Source organism: Xiphophorus couchianus, chromosome 19, assembly GCF_001444195.1.
Source record: "Xiphophorus couchianus chromosome 19, X_couchianus-1.0, whole genome shotgun sequence".
Lineage (NCBI taxonomy): Eukaryota > Metazoa > Chordata > Actinopteri > Cyprinodontiformes > Poeciliidae > Xiphophorus > Xiphophorus couchianus.
The window spans coordinates 269,249-289,622 of NC_040246.1; the positions used below are offsets into that span (position 1 = coordinate 269,249).

The 20,374-nt window shown below is 38.0% G+C and overlaps 1 protein-coding gene across 3 annotated transcripts in view; it reads left to right on the top strand.

Annotated features, from left to right (window-relative positions):
• The first annotated feature begins 5,110 nt into the window (after positions 1-5,110).
• Positions 5,111-20,374, top strand: part of rab11fip5a (RAB11 family interacting protein 5a (class I)) — a 30,966-nt gene continuing 15,702 nt past the window's right edge. Inside the window, exons 1-2 of one of the 3 annotated variants that reach the window (XM_028001578.1) lie at positions 5,111-5,871; positions 7,285-7,362. In XM_028001578.1, the coding sequence (XP_027857379.1) occupies positions 5,495-5,871; positions 7,285-7,362 (455 nt within the window). In that variant the 5' untranslated portion in view covers positions 5,111-5,494. Of the gene's footprint in view, positions 5,872-6,249; positions 6,333-7,284; positions 7,363-20,374 lie in introns of those variants that run through there. The other 2 variants (XM_028001579.1, XM_028001580.1) reach the window with 2 other exon arrangements.

Here is a 20,374-nt window from a genome sequence, read left to right on the forward strand (position 1 = left end):
TATCTGAGTGGAAGAACTCAAGTGGCTCTGTCAAAACATCACCAAGAAATCCCCTTAGAGGAACAAAAACGTTCCTGTCAGCCTTAAATCAGTGTAATAATCTGCATGTGGGTAGAAGTTATAAATGTAGTGATTTGCCATGTTGGAACCTCAAACACTGTGCTTTTATGAGGATGTTTTGTGACAGCAGAATATCGATCCCACGTCGGTTTCAGTATCGTATCGATACTTAATTTTTTGTTTCATTTTGAAATTCTATTTTTTTTGTTTTTACTATTGCAGTTTCTCAACTCTACCTCAAAAAAGATTTTGTTTTGATTTGCTCTCAAATAATTTTTTTTTTTAACGCTCTGTTTATTTAGGAAAAAGGAACACAAATCATGTTAATATGTTATTGAAGTACTTTTCAGATACTTATAAACCTTGTCCAATGGGAAAAGAATATATAAAAACGCCTAAAACGTCAGACATTATCATACATCGAACAGAAACGTATTGGTATCAGTATGGGCGGTGTATCGGGCCGATAGAGAAATATGCAGCATTGCACGAAATAAGCAGGGCTTAATTTTAAAAGGAATAGAAAATTGTCCTGTATCTGTTTGTCCTGTTCAACCTTTTCTTGTATTAAAGTCAGAAAAGTAAGGTGTTTTTAAAATATATTTAGCATCTATTTCTCTAACCCACCTAAATAAAATCCATCTAAAACTGCAGTATGTAATTTTTATTTTTTTAAAAGTATGTATTTTTTAACATACTTTACCACAGACATTTTTGGACAGTATGGTATGAGACAGATAATCTTGAAAAATGTTCTCCCAGTGCTAACTGGAAACAACAGCAGGGAGGTGATGCACTGTGTCTTGGGTAAGAAGCCCCCCGTTTGGAATACTCTGGATTTATCCCACCCTGGAAGCTCATGTAATTTCCTGAATTTTAATTGGTTGGAGAACGAGGAAGTCACACAGGGCATTATTCATGCAGGAAACGTCCACTGGCAAACGAGTGGAAAACCTACTGAAGACATGGCCGTCCAGCACAGTGTTTATGTAGAAGCCAGACTATCAACGCCGGTGTTGATGAGTCCAAACAGACAATAATGCTAGAAGCCACTCCTGAAAATATTGTTTTTAACACAACTTCTTTTTGCTTATCATCTTATGCTTCAGATACGAGATAAGCATCAATAATCTTGGGTTACTTTCATTGTCATATGAACTGTTACACCTAACTCGACTCAGCAGGATGATCGGTAGCCAGAAGGTGAGTCATGTATGTGGAACTGCTTTTCCTGGATGTTTCTCAGTGTGACATTTTTGAGCTTGAAATCATCTGTAATGTTAACCTTACAAAACCAAACATGTTTAGCCATTCATACAGGGGACAAAAAAAACAACCTAAACATGCAATCAGAGCTACATTTTTCAGTAAAAATATCATACCTTCTCAGAGTTCTCAGTTCTTCATGTTCATTAAAAAACAACACTGATGTTCACCATGAAGGCTTTCAGTATCAAACAAACATGGATGCATGGATGATGATAGAAATGAAAGAAAGATGACATAAGGAAGGACACAATGTGAGCATAACGGGATACAGAATAAAGACACAAAGAATCTTTTAAACTTCAATCGTTATCCAGACCTGGGAAACTCAGAAATCAAGTCCCAGACTGTGTGAGAATCCTGGCTCTAGGAGTTTAGATCAAAACATGTTCATAAGTGCTGGTTCTGTTGGACCTCAGTGCAGCTTTTGACACTGTTGACCATGACATATTACTGAATCGACTGGAGAGTTGGGTCGGACTCCCCGGTCCAGTGCTTAACAGGTTTGAATCCTACATAAAGAACAGGGATTTCTTTGTTTCAATTGGAAACTTCTCATCAGAGAGGTCAAAGGTCACATGTGGGGTACCCAAAGGTTCAATCCTAGGACCCCTCTTATTCAATATTTATATGCTCCCACTAGCTCAGGTTATGACAGGAAATAATATTAGCTACCATAACTATGCAGATGACACACAGCTCTACTCAATCAAACAGCTGCAGCTGATCCAGAATGCTGCTGCTCATGTTCTCACTAAAACCAGGAAGATAGAGCACATCACACCAGTTTTAAAGTCCCTCCACTGGCTCCTTGTAGCTCAAAGAATAGACTTTAAAATACTGTTGTTAGTTTATAAATCACTGAACGGCTTAGTACCACAATACATTAAAGATCTGCTGTTGTTGTATCAACCTTCCAGACCTCTCAGGTTCTGGTTCTGGTTCTGCTCTGCATCCCCAGAACCAGAACCAAACGAGGAGAAGCAGCTTTCAGCATCTATGCACCACAAATTTGGAACAAACTTCCAGAAAACTGTAAAACAGCTGAAACACTGACTTCTTTTAAATCTCGACTAAAAACCCACCTGTTTAGGATTGTATTTGAAATGTAATCAATTACAAATTTATTGATGGAATTTTACTTAATGTCATGTTTTGATTGCTGATTCTATTTTGCATTGTGTTTCTGTGTTTGATGCGATGTAAAGCACTTTGAAATGCCTTGCTGCTGAAATGTGCTATACAAATAAAATTTGATTTGATTTTGATTTGATGTGTTGGACTGGTCCAGTCAAAGTCCAGATCTGGGAATGTGTGGCTCAACATAAAAGTGGTAGAGATATCCCCCGATAGGTCTGTAGCTGGAACTGCAACAAAAGGTGATTTTTACAGTATCAACTGAAGGGAGTTAAATAAACATAAAGACATTATATTAAAACCATGTATAATTTCCCTTTTACTGTAAAATCGGGAACTAAAATCCCAATAAATTACAGGGAAGTTTGTGGTACGAATGCAACAAAAGTAATAAGTAAGTGTAAGTAAGAAAGAATCTGCCACAACATGGTAGGATGATGTGACTGTAAGTGAAGTCATGCAGTCATTCAGCTTGAATCAGATGCTATCTTATCTTTCCTAAGCTAAACGCCCTAAATGTTTTAAGTCGTTATAAGAACAAAAGTAGCTTTGTGGGTTTTTTTTTTTAAGACAACAAACTAAAATACTAAACAAATTGCCTCCAGCTTTGATAGAAAATAAATGTTGATCCATAACCTTGAGCTACAAACTGGGAACTGACAGAGCTACATTATATTCAAGCCTTATTCCAAAATAGGTCAGATTCCTTTTCCCTGAAACGTCAGGTCATAGAGGTGTAGACCTCCATAACTGGAAAGTAAAATAATAAAACAAAAAAAGAAAAAAAATAACCATTAACATAAAGCTTTGGCCATAAAGTTGATTGTGTTTCCAGGATTTATATCCTAGATGTTCGTACAATGTGATTTCATCCATCTTTGCTATAATCGGTTGACTGGACAATAGTTTGGGTTGGAGTCGGCCTCACCAGAGAGTGAAGTCGAAGGATTTGTCTTCAGACCTCTGAGACTGCTGAATGTTTGACACCTCAGCTCTTCACAAAACAACCCGAGTTTAATTCATTTTGGAATAAGGTTGTTCCATCAAATTTGGAGGTAGGGAATGAACTAAGCACCAGTTTATCCAGTGAAGACGCGGCGCACTTAGATAGCTCAAATCAGCACCACAAATAGATCTTTTAACCTTATTAGAAAAACAATCAGTGGTAATTCCTCCCGAAACAACTCGGTGGCACAACCTCACATTGCCCTGCGTCGTACGAGGCGTCGCTCTGCCGCAGGAGGAGACAGACTGAGGCTGCCGAGTCAGCTGGGAACTCCTTCACCATGACAGCTGGTGTGAGGCAAACAGGCTCTCAGAGGTGAAGAGGGGCAGGAGCGGGGGAGCGGGGGAGGAACGAAAACAAAACCTCGAAGGAGGCCAAGAAGATTAGCTACACACACATCCCCACACAAATAAACACTTGTTGGCTAAACACGGATCATTTTGCAAGTTCTACTCGGTCCTACGATTGTAAGAGTTCGGTAGGTTGTCATGGAGCTGTGGTTTTATTGTCAGCACACACTGAATATTTTTATTAGGTATGTTATTAATGGTAAGGTGCGAAACGATTTCTTGCCTTTCACTGTGTGCAGAGCTGGTTTGTACCATTTGCTCCTCTTGATCTATGTCTGAAACTTTGTTAGAAATTTTGCTTTGGTTTATTTCAAATGGAATGGACACCGAAATGGAAAAGAAAAAAACAAAAGAAAGGGAGAAAGGTGGGAAGAGGTTTAAAGGGAAAGAAAAGGATGGAGAAAGAAGCATGGAGAGAACACAAGTCAACACGGTAAACATCTGCTTCTAAACCTGCAGAAAGAGAGAAAAAAAATCCCCTGAGAAACCACCACAACAAACATCAAAAATATTGATTTAAATATTAGAAAAGCGATATGGCTGCAAACATTTTTGACTGTTGTCTGCAACCTTTTGCAACTCAAACATTCTTAGGAGTTTTTTCTGTGCAGCTGCCATGTTCATTTATCATCCACCGGTAGATTTCCTGTGGCCTAATGAATCATCAACTAATCTAGTAATCGATTAATCGCTAACTGCAGTATCAATTACAGACTCAAAGTATTATGTAGTAATTTACTGACTAAAAAAAGGGGCATTTTCTGATAAACTAATTAGTAACTAAGCCACAACTGTACAAAATAAACAAAAAAAAAACAAAAAAAAACACCTTTGTCTGTAAATATGTTTTATCCAAAACTCTTCAACTGGGATAGTTTTAGCATTGAAATGTTTACTTTTCATGCTTAAAAGGGAATTGTATTGTTTGTTTGCATCTTTTAATATACTTTTGCAAAAAATTGTAAAATGAAAAATCTTTTGAATACGGTCCCTTTTTTAAATCAGATTATTCGTCACAATAATGATAGAATAATCGATTACAAAAGCAAACGTCAGGTACAGCGCTATTTTTGAAACATTATGTAATACAGAACATTTTTGTTCACTTCAAATTTAGTCAGCTAGTTCTGGTTGCCTTTGTATCTCGACGGGTTTTTTTTTTTTTTTTTAACAGAGGGTTTCTCTTTTTTTCTGGATGCGTGACATGTTTTTACTTTCTAAGTGCTATTTTTGCTAAATAATAGAGCGAAAGGAAATCTCACATCCGGCGTTCCAGCACACAGGCGTGTTATTGTGGTCTGTGTGTGCGCTTGCAGCCATGTGCCGAGAAGCTGCTTGAACTTCCTCGTCCTGCAGACGGAGGATGGAGGAGGCGTGACGTCGCTGTCCGCAGACAGGCCCATACAGCAAGGGGGAGCGAGGCGGGGACGGACGCTGCATGCTGCCGCAGAGCACACGGAGCAGCGGCCGAGGCTCGAAACAAACCGAGGCAACTTCACGGGGAGGGCGGCCATAACAACAATAGTAACAATGCGGCACCGCCCGCCGACCCCGGCGCTGATGTGACCGCGTGCCCGCTCGGAGCAGCTGGGAGGAAGCGGCGGACGGACAGACGGACCACCTCCACTACTACCGCGGTGCGCGCGCTCGGTCTCTGTCTGGAAAGGTGGGGGACATGTCCTCACTAACCGTAGAGGAGGACCAGAGGTGGGTACCGACGCACGTCCAGGTGACGGTGCTCAAAGGCAGGGGCTTGCGGGGCAAGGGCAAACACGGCACCAGCGATGTGTACACCATCATCCAGCTGGGGAAGGAGAAGTACTCCACCGGCGTGGCGGAGAAGACCACCGAGCCCGAGTGGAGGGAGGAGTGCTCGTTCGAGCTGCAGCCCGGCGTGCTGGAGAGCGCCGAGCGGAGCGGATACCCGGCCGGGAGCAACGAGCTAGTCCTGACCGTGATGCACCGGGCGCTGATAGGACTGGACGTGTTCCTCGGTCAGGCTGTGATTCAGCTGGATGAACTATTTCACGCGAGGAGATACGTCAAAAACGAGTAAGTTCAACTGTGAAGTATGTAATAGTTGTCTGTGTGTAGCAGCTAATGTGCTTCTGTTTGTCTTCTCACTGAGCCTATCGGGGTGTTTGTTTCTTTCCCACTCTGCTCTTTTTTTTTTTTTACTGGCTGCAATAGTTTGTTGTGGGACATAAACACAGCTGTCAAATCTCCCGATGCTGCATCAGGGCCCTGCAGACACACCCTCCCTCCTCTCAGATACACAAAACCAACTCTGAGGACATCCACCCCTTCCTCACTCAGGCCCAAGGCAATCCCCCCCCTACCCTCCACAAAAAAACTTCTAGAAACATCACCCCCTTCCAGTAAGAAACTGGAGGGTTCTTCAAAATGTTTGCCTCCCAATAGCCGAGCCATGTGGAGAGCATGCAGGAAGGGGATTAATGCTTGTCCCAAATCCAGGGATTAACTCAAGAGTTTCATGATTCCAAAGCTACAAGGTATTTTTTATCATAACATAACATGTTATCTTATAAAGGAGGGGTGGATGGACAGTTGGTGTGCAGTCCCTTCCAAAAGCATATTTTTACAGTTTTTAATTTGCACTTTGTAAGATAGAGATGAAGTAGTGCCTAATCAGGCCTTCGAGGATATCATCATGTTTTTTTAGTTTTCTTTGTTTGATTGTTGTGGCTTAAAATGACTGATTTTGTGGCAATTTTTTTAAAAAAAAAGTTTTGTTTTTGCCATAACATTGTCTTACAAAAAAGTTGAAATGACTTCCAAAAAACGACAGTATTGTAAGATTTTATGTGTTGAATAACATTTTCAAGTACCTACTTGAAATCGTACAAATAAAATGATGTCCCGAGGAGTTGTCAAAGGGCAAAAGATGAATTCCATATCGGTCAGTTGAACTAACATGAACTGTAAACGCAGTAAATCCTACAGAAGATCTAAAAAAAATAAACAAAACGAAAATGTTATCGTCAAGGAACAGCATAAAACTGGAAGTTAAATTAGAAGGTGGCTGCTGGGAAGTGACTCAAAATTCAGCTGAGTAGCAGTGACTGCTCAGAAAAGAAGGAAATACGGATTAACTTTAAGGTGATTGGTCAGAAAACTTGCAAGTGAATTCGTAGTCGGGTTCTGCAAAAGCCTCAAAGGTTTGTTTGAGAACATTCATGAACAAGCAAACATTCATGGACACCAAGGTCAGGGATGAAACTGGAGGAGTTGAAAACCCTGGTTTGGTTAACAAACCGAGCTTGAATGATGAAAACCGATCACCACATTTCACCATTCCCACGGTGAAACATGGCGGTGAATCGTCATGCTGTGGCGATGCTTTGACAGGGAGGTCTGTAAAATACACTGAAATTTGTAGTGGTAAAGGTGAATACAAATTCTTTTTTATACCAACCAGCATCCTGCTTTCGATCTTTCCCTCAGTTACAGCCACGAATTTGAGATGAAAGGGGAACCAACCGCTCTCCTCCTGGTGACCCTGTGGTGGCCAATCGCTTCAAGGTCAGATAGACACAGTCGGCGACGATGATGTGTCAGCAGGTTCACTGTCTTGGTAGTCAGTGTCTCAATGAATGAGTCGATCGTTAGCATCGCTTCTCACAGCCAGTTTAACCATGTTAATTACAAACAAGACGGAACAAAAAAAAAATCAGGGGTTGGTGAAAAAACATTGAACAGAAGATACAAGCTGATCCAGGAGCTATGATTGGTACTTTTAGGGGTGTCCCAATAGAATGCTTTCACTTCCGATACAATACAGATATTGGAGCTTTGAGTATTAGTCGATACCGATATTGATCCGATACGATATCAGCACAAATCATACATACTTGTGCCACTTATTTTGTAGTGTGGAATAGTAGAAAATGCTTAGGTCTAAATCTTGGAGCGCGGTGCTTACATCTGAGATTGTAAGATGCAAGCTGATATAATCTGATACTTGTTTTCTGGCAGATATCATAGCGATATCCAATATCAGTATCAGGGCAGCCCGAGACTCTTTACAAAAGGTATCAGGAATATTGTTGAGGATAACTTCCGTATCTTTAAACATTTGATTTGGGTTTAGACTTACCCATTAGAGATGTGTGATACCACATATTTTGATATTGATCCGATACCAAGTAAATAGAGGGCCATTGGTAAATAGATACCAATACAGATTCTTCTTATTATTTCATTTTGATATATCATCAAACTTCTGACCTTTTTGGTGTTTTTGTGCTTTTCCCCTTTGAGTTATTTTGTTAAAACAAAGTTTACAGACATCCATAAAATACCTCAAACATATTATCGTGATAAACAGAAACAATGGAAAAACATTTGTGCATACTGTTTCTCAATAAACAAGGTGCAAAAAAATTAGAATTGGAGACAAAAAAAAAACTTTTTAGTAAGAAAACATATGGGGAAAAATAGATTTTAAACGCATATTATTCAAAATATTCATTTTTTCCATGCCTTATCTCTGGTAGAGTTCTCATGCAAATCAGCCTGCAGCTTTCTGTGTGAAAACAACAGCCAAAAAAACCAGCATAAATCTCCCCCAATGGAAATAAATAATTATAAACAGAACAGATGGGTGACTGTGACAAGAAATATGTTTGGGTTGAGTTTACTGATGTAGAACAGATTACTGGAAAGGTGGGCGTTGGGTGAATTCCCCTGCAGGGTACACTAAGAGGAAGTTACCAAGACTCATCCAGATCAAAAATAAATTCAGCTACTTTTCCTTTATAATCATCCTTATTCCCAAAAATATAATTTCACATATCTTTATGTGTGTCACATCAGGAACCATAGAGACTCTGTGTACCACACAATGCTACACAATATTCTCACATATGATGACACAATAACAAATTTCGCAGCACCACAAAGAAGTGTGTAATTGTGAAAAGAAAGTGAAATGGTGCAAATAAATGTTTGAAACAAGTGATGCGCATTTGTATACCGCCCACACAAAGTCAATAATACAAAACCACCGGAAGCAGGGAAGCAGCTGTTCCATTTATTTCTTTATTTATTTATTGTTACATTTCTAGCAGATTTTCCTTTGAGGATTGCCCAGTATTTAGCTACATCCATCTTTTTATCATCAACTTTAATCTGCTATCTTCCCTGTCAGTGCTAAAGAAATTCTTCCCACAGACATGATGCTGCCATCACCATGTTTGACCGAAGGGATGATGTGTTCAGGGAGAATTGGTGGGGTTAGTTTTGGAAGTAGGCCCAAAAAGTCACCATGTTTCTGTTGTGCTTTTTTTGACTTTCAGTTAAAAAAAGCTTGTTTCTTCTCACAGTCTTTCAGTACAGAGTGCATGAGTCACTGTTTTCCTATCAACTGATTCTTCCACCTGAGCTAAGGCTCTCTGCAGCTCCTCCAGCCATACTTTTGTCTCATGCAACATTTTCCATGAACTATCACATGAAATCTTATTTAAATATGTCACTGTTTGTGGTTGTCACGTTACCATATGTGAAATAGTCTGACTGGGCTGGACGATAAATCGATCATTTATTTTGCAATAAATACGTGATCAGTATCGATAAATTATGCGTCTGATAGAATTTAAACATAGAATATTGACTGACCACAGGTTCAGAACCGCACAGCATTCTGGGAGGCAAAAGAAAGGCAATAGCTGCTCACCCTCTTACGGCTAGCTAAGCAAGGTGGGTGGCATCAGCTATTCACTCGCCCTTTGGTTACCTAGCAACAACTTGTCGCATATCTTGAGCAGCAGTAGTTCCATGTTTTGCCACCGTGCCTCATAACTGCTGAAAAATGAAAAACAAAGGCATGGAGTGAAAACTGTAAAGGTCTCTTCATCAGTTTGGCAGTATTTTAGATATTTAAATCAACAACAACAACAAAAAAAATCAATAATTATCGATATCGACTTGTATATCATGGTCCGTTTTTCAGCCGTGTCGTCCAAGCTGTGGGATTTAGCTGCAGCCATGAACGAAGCTTTGTTCCCATTGCATCTCTGTCTCAGTGGCTCTGTCGTAGTAAGCACACCCGTGATGTTGCGTAAGGCTTTAGAAGTGAACATCTGTTTGCTGACCAAGGCAGAACGTGTGTGTCTGTGTGTTATGTGCATCCAGATAAATCCCTTGCCAGCGACTGAGAGCCTTTCAGTACCTATGGCCTTGGGGGGAAAAAGACATCCTAATAGACAACATAGGTTATATAAGCATGTGACCTAAAACATAAAATGTAGGTCTGAATTTATAAAACCTTTATAAGTGTAAGATTAACTCCAGCAATCATTAGATAGAAAGCATCTCAGCATTCCTCTCAGTCCCAGTAAGTTGTATTCTTGAAACCAAAAGTGGATGTTTTGGATCACAAATCTTTTTTTTTTTTTCTCAGCTCCTTTGGATTAAATAAGAAATTGGAAAATAATCTAGAGCCTAAAATATTTAATCAATACTCTCGGTTTTGAGAGTATTGATTAAGTAGGCCAAGTAATTTTCATTATGAGTGGAATAGTTCATAGAAAAGGGAAAAAACAATCAAATCTCTTGTTTCAGAGTGAAGGCATACACCACCAACAGCAGCATTGTTTCATTTGGAAAGTGGTGGATTTGTAAAAATAAAGTATACATGTTAAAAAAACGGTTGTCATTGATAACCTGATACAGCACAAATACAGAAGAAAAATTGTGTAACAGATTTTTTTATTGATAAAGAGAGAAAACCTGAGTAACTGTGTCCCTTGGGAAAGACATTGAATGTTGATAGCAACTGGATGAGGCTTCTCAGAACAGACTTTACCTTGAAGAAAAGTGTCCAAAAGTTTTAATATATCAGTTAGAAACTGAACTAAGCTACACAGCCTAGATCTTTTTGAGATATTTCACCTCTAGAATCCACATGAACATAAAAGACATGAACTTTACAGAGACTAGATCAATTTAATCTACTTCATTTTTGTGCAGATATCACTTTGGGAAGAATAATTTTTCTTCAGTCGAACCTCTTTATTAGCCTCTTAATAATCCCGTAAATAAAGCTTGAAAGGAATCACCCTGCAGTTTGTTGTGCTTTCCTGGTTATCACCTCATAAATCTCCCTTTTTAGTTTTTTATTTGTTTATTTTTAACGAAGCTAATCAGTCTTGAACAATGAATCCACAAAGAAATTTCTCCATGCTATTGAATCCGATGCCTCATTTACAAACTATATTTGCTAAACACTTTTAGATATGTCGCCATTAGCAACAAATTGCCACAGGTGTTCATGCATTTTGACCTAAACTCCAAAAATTCATTTCACTCCTGAACCTTGCGGCTGCTTTTGTATCGTTTTGCGTCTACTTTGTAACGGTTTATTTCAGTAGGCTGAACAAATGTGATACTTTACTGATAATTCATGTGAACATGAAGTTTTTCAGAAGATGGGACCTCGTATGATTCCAAGTAGATCCTCTCAGCTAATAGCGGCTTATTTATTGCAACCTCTGTATGCACATACAGTAATTTTACTTTATTCAGATTTTTACCATTAAGTATTTGTTTATTTTAACTTTGTTAAAAATTCATGAACAATCAATATCTTAGCTAGTTTTGTTTACCAGTCCCAGTAAGCAATTAGTCAATTAATCATATGATAAATTAAAATGAGCTCTATAAGTTTCATTCCGATGACTTCATAATCCACTTTATTTATGTTTTTTGTTTCTATTTCATTTTTATTTATTGTTTTGGATGGTGGTTTTAGTTTGGACATTTTAAAATATTTTCTGGTTCTGGTGCAAAGTGCTCTGTACAAAATTACAGTTTATTAGCCTTTGAGACTGAAGTTGCATTATTATGCTATTATCAGTACATTACATGAAAATGGTCTCAAAAATGCAATATTATCATTTATCGCAATAATTAATGGGACAATTCAACGGCCAATAAAATTGGTTGTTGTGACCAGCCTATTTATTGCATTTTTCTTTTTTTTGATTGAATGTTTATTTAGCTTATTTACCAACTAGCTTATGGCTATTTCTGTTGCTTGTGATTATATAAGCAATTTATAGGTAAGATTGGATCAAATTATTTTAAAACGACATGTATTTATTAAACTAAACCCTCAAATCTTGTTGTTGGTAAAATGTTGACATCAACCACGACCACAGAGTTAGCTAGTAAGGTAGGTAGCTGGCTGGTAGCTGTCGAGCTGTTTATATGTGTGCCAAACAAGCATTAAAAAAAATTGCCTAATATATGGTGCACAGCTTGAGTAACTGTCTTATAAACTGAATTATTCGAATGATGTAGGTTTTCCCTGACAGGAACGTAAAAAGTTATTTAAAACTTTTTACGTTGACATTCACGGTTGAAACAGGAGCTGTATTAGCAGCTGCAGCTAACACTGTTGCAATATTTTTTTACAATAAAGTGGTAAGCTTATGAAGCAGTAACATACTGGTTTTAGAAAGTTTTGTCTGTACACGGTTACTCAAAACTTCATTGCAATGTCTTACACGAGTCAACAAACAAGCCAGCTTTACGCTAGCTCCTTAGCAAACTGCACAGAATGAAAACATCACCTGCCTGGGCAAGACAGGAGATTATGGAAGATACGTGTGGCTGTAGAAATGTGTGGAGTCAGAGATAACTTTAGAAACAAGCTTTGAATGTCATGTTGTCAGAAAATGACAGAAAATGGATGGATTGAATGAATTAAGAGTTAGCTACCTCAACCTATTTAACCTTAAGGCTGTCCTGCAGCTCTCCTGTTTGGAATAAAGTGTCTGTTGTTAAGAGAAATACAATATTAGTAGAAGAGAAATTGTCCCACAGTGGGACAATTTCTGTGCAACAGCAGCAAAATGACGAGGAAAGCAAGTAGATTCACATAAAGATAATAATATGCAATTTATGAAAACAGAATAAGAAACAAAATTCTGTACAGTAAGAGTACCTTTTCAACATAAAATAGTGTAGTCATTAAAAATATACTGTAGTCTAAGGGAATGTGTTGGGTTAATTTATGAAATATACAAAATTAGTATTTGAGTATTAAAAAGACAGATTATTTTGAGCAGAAATCAGTATGTGGAAGAAAAATCTTGACCTTTTTGTAACTGATTTTCTGTCCATATCGACGGCAGTTCCAGAAAAGATAACCATTTAAAGGAACAGCTCTCTGATCCTTAACGCTGGTCTCACTGTGTGCCCTTTAAATAACGGTGATTGTGTGAGATTGTAGGAGGAAAGTTGGAGCTGAGGTCAGAGCTCATCACATCCAGATGTGGAATGTGCTGTGAATCCCATGGTCTGTCTGCTGTTTCTGCTCAAGGCGGACGGTCCAAACCCACGTTCTGAGTCCGACCCACAGTCCTCCTTGTGGGCCGGTTGGCCTAAAAAATGTAATTGAAAGTATGCAGTTGGTAACACTAATGAGGTAGGCTGATTTAATTACCTTGCTTCTTTTTTAAGGAGCAAGATATTTCTTAGCCTTCTGCTAAGGAGTTTAGCTGTTATTTTTGTTTCATTATGTTGAATTGTTGTATTAGGTAAATTTTCTATAACCTGTCTGTAAATGTGATACGCAATTAATGAATCACACATTAAATTAAAATGAGCTCAATAAGTTCCATTCTGATTATTAATATTTTTGGAAGGGCAATTTTGTTTACAGATGCTACTTGATCTGTTTTATGTACAATTTTCCTTTTTATTTATTGTTTTTGGTTGTCATGTTTTATTTTAGATATTTAGAATATCTTCCAGTTCCAGTGTGAAGTGACTTTGTACAAAATTAAAGTTCATTGGAGGGTGTACTTGCATCATTATACCATTATCAATATATGATGTGAAAATAAACTCAAAATAACAATAATATTGTTTATCGGCATAATTTCTGGGAACACTTTATCGTTTGGCAAAGATTTGTCATCATGACAGTTCTAATTGGTATAAGTAACGTTTCCTTCAAGAACTTGTATATTTCACACAGACTTCTTATCCTCTCATCCTCAGTAAATGTGGATTAATAAACCAGGATTTTCATCACAAGCTGTGTTTATTCATATCAAAAGTAATTTGGCTTTTGGACACATTGATACCAATTTCGGTTATTGCTCGTATAAGATGACAAAGGCAGGAGAAACGTCTGTCATCGTATTGTTTTGTTTTTCAACCATAATGTTGAAATCCTGCTTAGCTGCTCTCTTTCTCACTCAGTGTGACATCTCCTCTGGTCGTAACATTGTGAAAAACAGGATAAAGAACAAAATTATGTACAGTAAGAGTATCATTTCACCATAAAATAGCCCCTGAACAGTCACAATAAATCAACGAATGGGTTAAGATTTTAAAACATCTGATTTTAAATTAGTTCTTTGTGCTCTGAAAAATTAAGTTGGACAAAGCTTTCATTTGTTTTGAACAGAGTTTATGGGGTAAAAAAGCTAATAGCATGGAATTTGAAACAGTTCTTCACCATAATGTTTGTAAAAACATAACAGAGTTGGTGTCCTAATATTGGTCTTTTTCAGAAAGTAAAACTCATTGTAAAGGTATTTTTAGTACTAAAGGACAGGTCAACAGGTCAAATCTCTATATCAGAGACTGGCCAGGTATCGTATCAGTCTGCCTCTCTGTTATACCGTCGTCCAAATATCTCCTCTATGGATCAGGGAGAACAGAAGATGTGGTGGGGGTGACATGCTGGGTTTGGGTGGAGTTTTGAGACTTCCTGTTTTTTTTTCTTGTTTTTTTTAAGATGAGGAGATAATGGCGTCACGGTGTGCAACTCTCTGGAATGGGATTGCTAGTTACTAAATGCGCCCGATCAAACCGACTTCCACAAGTTACAAAAAAAAAAAAAAAGTCATCACACTCTCCAAGCATTAAATCTTGTGTTTACAACCTTAAATATTGTGCGTATGTTCAGTGTTGCGTTGTGGGACTACAGTTTCTGTGCGGGCTGCTGCTTTACGGCCCCTTTTTGGCAACAGGCTGCTCTGTATGTGGGCTGCTGCTTTTTTTCTTGTTAAAGAAGAAGCTTTATTCAGGCTTGTCTGTTATCTCATGTTCACATTCTGTTTTTCTCAGGCTCGCGCAGGCGTCACCTGACCCACAGATGTACAGCTGTAAATAGACCTTTAACTTGTGTGCATCCTCTCAAAAAGGAGAACATGGTTAGATAAGAAAAACTGGGCCGATATTAATGGCTGATCATTTTGATTTTGTTGCTGTTTTTGTATGCGTTTGTGTTTGTTTGCCATGTGGTGTTTGTTTGGAAATGTAAGAGTGATAGCGATGCATCAGTTTTGAGAGCGATAATAATATTGGATATCGTCCAGTTGTCATATCGGCACATCCCTAGTTTATATGTTGTAAAGTTGCCATTTAGTGCAGATTGGAAGCTTTGAAGCATATGTCAACTTTTAATGCCTAGTCAGTCGCAGTATTTTTAAAGCAATTCATCATATTTTTAATTTTTTACATACAAAGGCTCCAGTGGGAACCTTCATATGCGTTTCTGGTATGTACACAAATCTGACGCACAAACAATGTGAATGAGCGATAAAGCCACTTCCCTTAGCCCAGTTGGGGATCATATTTGCTTCTAATAACAAATTAATGGGACGCTGGAAAATACTATTATTGTTTTCAAGTTGTGCTAAAAGGAGTTGACCTATCACCGCAGCTCTACCTAAAACCTTAATCTCATATGACTATTTATTCAATAGCTTAGCAGCAAAAAGGGTTTTTGAATGGAAAATGTTGCTTTGTTTGTTGATAGTTTTTGATTAAAATGCCATTATTTACAATTAATCAATTATAGACCCTGTAATTAACTCAGTTAAAAAATGTTAATCGAGTCCAACTGCTAGCTTTAAGTTTAGTTAAAATTCAAGTTCATACATAATGCTCCAGACACAGAAACGAAAACCAAAATCATTGTAGCATTTGGCTTCACTTTGACATGATTCCCATCCTCAACAAACACATGGCGACAGTGGACTGAAACGACTCTTGACAGGAAGAATTTCTTTTTAACAAAAAACAAAACTTAAGCTCTTCTTTTATGTAATGTCAGAGAGTAGAGATGAGCATTCCCGACTAATTGTTTTTCCAAATTAGAACAAGACAACGGTGTAATTACACTGCCAGTGAGAGGATTTTTGTTTTTTTAGTCGGATGCGAGGGAATTCCCATCCACAGCTCCTCCAGGCTGAATTTGGAGCGTCTGCCCCACCTCGGCTGCAGGGAGCCGGCTGGTGTGTCAGGAGGGCTGATGCTATTGTTGGAACGCTGATGTGAAACTCGAGTCCTTTCTCACAAGCACATCTTTGAGTTTCTCTGAGCGCCTGCACAGAAATCTGGCTCGAATGCCTCCAAATGTTAAAAAAAAACAAAACAGAAAAGTTCAAACCCGGAGATAATGTAGCTTTATAATTCAATTATTTATTTGAATGAAGCGCTACATAATAAATACTCTTTATCTGGATCTGTGAAACCCAATCCAGGCCAGGTTGATTTAGGACTGTGTGTACTTGCTTTTTGGGAGTGTCACTTCTTAAAGCATTTAATGTTCTGGATGTGTTTGTGGCCTTGTTGTCGCTGTGTAAGCTGTAAAAATCTGACGCGTTCGCTCGGCTCCATCTGCTCACCACCATCCTCGCCGTCTGATTGCGGGGTGGGATTGTTCTCTGCGTGTTTTCTCTGGCGCGCTTCGTGGGTGTTGCCATGTTTTTTAGGGCCGAGCTTGAGGTCAGTGGCAGGATGATGATAATTGCATAACAGTCTGCGCAGTCAATGATGTGACCTTTTTTTCCCCCCCTTCTTCCCTGCAGCCTTTCGATTGGGAGCCGGTGATTTTGCGGTAGCAGGAACTCTGCCTGTAATCACATTTAAACACAACAGGGCCTGTAAATAAGATGGCCTGCGTGGCTGATATATGTTATTTAGCCGGCGACTCGTGTTGGTCTGTAGCCACCATCTAATTAGACTCAAATTCTAGAACTTTAGGGGAAAAAAGAGGTTTTCTTTGTTTCATTTCTTCTCCATGCAGACAGCAGTTAGGGTTATTGAACTATCTAAAAAAAATTCTGCAAATGAAGAAAACATTTGTTTTCATGCAATTATACATGTATAAAAATATTATAAAGTAATATTGACAGAGTAATGAATGGTTATGGTAAAGTGAAGATGAGGTATAAACACATCGTTTGAGAAATGTACTTTCATTAAAAATCTGCTATAAAACGCAAGTTTAACAACAGAAGGAAAGTTTTCCAATGCAGAATTTTTTCCTTTTGGGCTTTCATAAAGCTTTTCAATACAGTCAAACTCATGAGATCAATGAGTGGCAAATTTTCCAAAGTGAATGTTTCAGATTATGGGCCGGATAATGTTCTGAAGGCATCCTGTGGTTTTGAAAGTTTTAAGAACCATAAAAATGTCTGTCGTACTTCTCCTAATGTTTCCGTTGTGCTAGAGTGCGGCAAAATAGAACAAATTGCTATTTTTGTTGATTTAAGCTAAAGTTATGTTTCTTTTCTGTTTATAAACCCTAAGCCACAGTACTAACATTGGTATTGGCCGATTTCTATCATTTTTAACATATCGGTATCTGTCCAATAAATAAATCTAGGTTGATATGAACAACCAATATTTATTTTTATCTTGTTGCTGTCTGTTGTCTTTTTATTTTTCTCCAAAGGTGTTGCAACAATGTTGAAATATATATAATATCTATAAATATCGGTAATTGACTGTAACGGCAATATTGACATTGGACACCGACATCGGCCCAGATTTTCATATCGGTGTATCCCTACTTCAAACCTCGTCTAAAAACACTTAGAACTGCCTATTTTAATACTTCAAACATCAGATATACATTAATATGCTTTAATACGCTCAATGGAAAGAGTCTTAGCTTTATCACAGGAGCTACTATCTACAATTTTCCTTATTTCCACAGCCGAGCGGTGAACTCGTGAATACTGATCCACTGTAAGTTTTCCTTACATAAATACAGTAATACTGTGGCATTTTCACTGCTTATTATACCATTAAGATCTACTACCAGTTAGTTGTTGTCTGGAAAGTGTCATGACCTTAAAACTTTTATAGAGTCGCGCTGCTTTGCATAATCTTAATGCAGATTCTTTTTTAAAAAGACTAAAAGAGGAAGAGACCCAGTGAAAGAGATATTGGGCGTCTCAGATAGCGGAGATGTGAGGTTCCTTTCTCACATCAGACTCTGTAGATAAGAACATTTGCGGTAGTCTCCGTTTTTCTTTCATGTCGGTGGGGTTTTTTAAGGTTTCATCCTTAATGTAGACATGTGGTTTCATTCTGGAGGGTGACATTTAGATTTCCTTTATGTCTCAGCAGAAAAGCTCACCTGTTGCAGTAGGTTTTGAAAGGCTCAGCATCCTGTTTTCATAAAGTTACCGCTGCAACGACTTATTTAGACATTTCAGAAGTCTTCTTCCACAATGAATCATGGTTGGTTGAGACACAGTGACTTGCAAAAGCTTTCACACCCATTGAAGGTTATGCAAATGTCTGTGTGGATCTTATGTGATAGACCAGCAAAACGTTGCCTGTTACATAATTATAAAGCAGAACAGAAGGGAGTTACTGTTGTTACATTAAATTTGGACATTTTTCTGGGTGTGTCAGCTTTACACAACCAGATGCTGAAATTTTAGCCTATTCGATTTCTCAAGCTAAGTCTGACTGCATAGTCTGACTAATTCTCAATTGAGATCTGGCCTGGGCTTTGACTGGACCATTTAAACACACACACACACACACACACACACACACACACACACACACACACCTATATATATATATATATATATATATATATATGTATATATATATATATATATATATACAGTACAGACCAAAAGTTTGGACACACCTTTTAATTCACTGAGTTTCCTTTATTTTCATGACTATTGACATTGTAGATTCACACTGAAGGCATCAAATCTATGAATAACATGTGGAAATATGCACTAAACAAAAAAGTGTAAAACAACTGAAAATAGCCCTTATATTCTAGTTTCTTCAAAGTAGCAACCTTTTGCTGTGATTACTGCTTTGCACACACTCTGCATTTTCTTGATGAGCTTCAAGAGGTCGTCACCTGAAATGGTTTTCACTTCATAGGTCAACCTGCCCTGTCAGGTTAATAAGTGGGATTTTCTTGCCTTATAAATAGTCATGAAAATAAAGAAAACCCATTGAATTAGAAGGTGTGTCCAAACTTTTGGTCTGTATATATACACTGCTCAAAAAAATAAAGGGAACACTTAAACAACACAATATAACTCCAAGTAAATCAAACTTCTGTGAAATCAAACTGTCCACTTAGGAAGCAACACTGATTGACAATCAATTTCACCTGCTGTTGTGCAAATGGAACTTTGTACAGAACAAAGTATTCAATGAGAATATTTCTTTCATTCAGATCTAGGATGTGTTATTTGAGTGTTCCCTTTATTTTTTTGAGCAGTGTATATATATAAACTTCTATTTTTTGGTCTTTATTACAGTTTTGACCAAGATTAAAGATTAAACAATAAACAGATCGACTCCGCTTGCTGATTTGGTGACTCTTGAAGGCACCAGAGAGTGTTGTGTGAATACTTTCACAAGGTACACTTAAGGTACCAACATCGGCCCAAATATAATATATTAATTTTATATTAATATTTCAGCCATACAATCCTTATCATTTGAAGTGTGAAGACATCGTTAACCAGTTATTGAGATATTAGCTTGTACTTAGCACAATAGTGACCAGAGTCGATCCTGGACGGCCGGCATCCTGCATGTTTTAATTCTTTTCCTGGTTGAACGCACCTGGATCAAATGATGGCTTGTTAGAAGGCCTAAGAAGAACATGGACATGCTGAAAATGTCAATGTAGAAAAGGTTGTTACTACGACCAGGGAGAGAACTAAAACATGCTGGATGCCGGCCCTCGAGGACCGACTTTGAGCACCACTGACTTAGGAAATGGGTGCAACTTTGATCAATCAATCAATCAAATTTTATTTGTATAGCACATTTCAGCAGCATGGCATTTCAAAGTGCTTTACATCACAACAAACACAAAACACAAAGTCATGCAACAAAGAATCAACAATCAAATCATGGCATTAAGTCAAGTGCCATCATTAAATTTGTAAATGATTATGTTTCAAATACTCTAAACTCTTAACAGGTGGGTTTTTAGTTGAGATTTAAAGGAACTCTGTGTTTCAGATGTTTTACAGTTTTCTGGAAGTTTGTTCCAGATTTGTGGTGCATCGAACCTGAATGCTGCTTCTCCTTGTTTGGTTCTGGTTCTGGGGATGCAGAGCAGAACCAGAACCGGAAGACCTGAGGGGTCTGGAAGGTTGATACAACAACAGCAGATCTTTAATGTATTGTGGTGCTAAGCCGTTCAGTGATTTATAAACTAACAGTATTTTAAAGTCTATTCTTTGAGCTACAGGGAGCCAGTGGAGGGACTTTAAAACTGGTG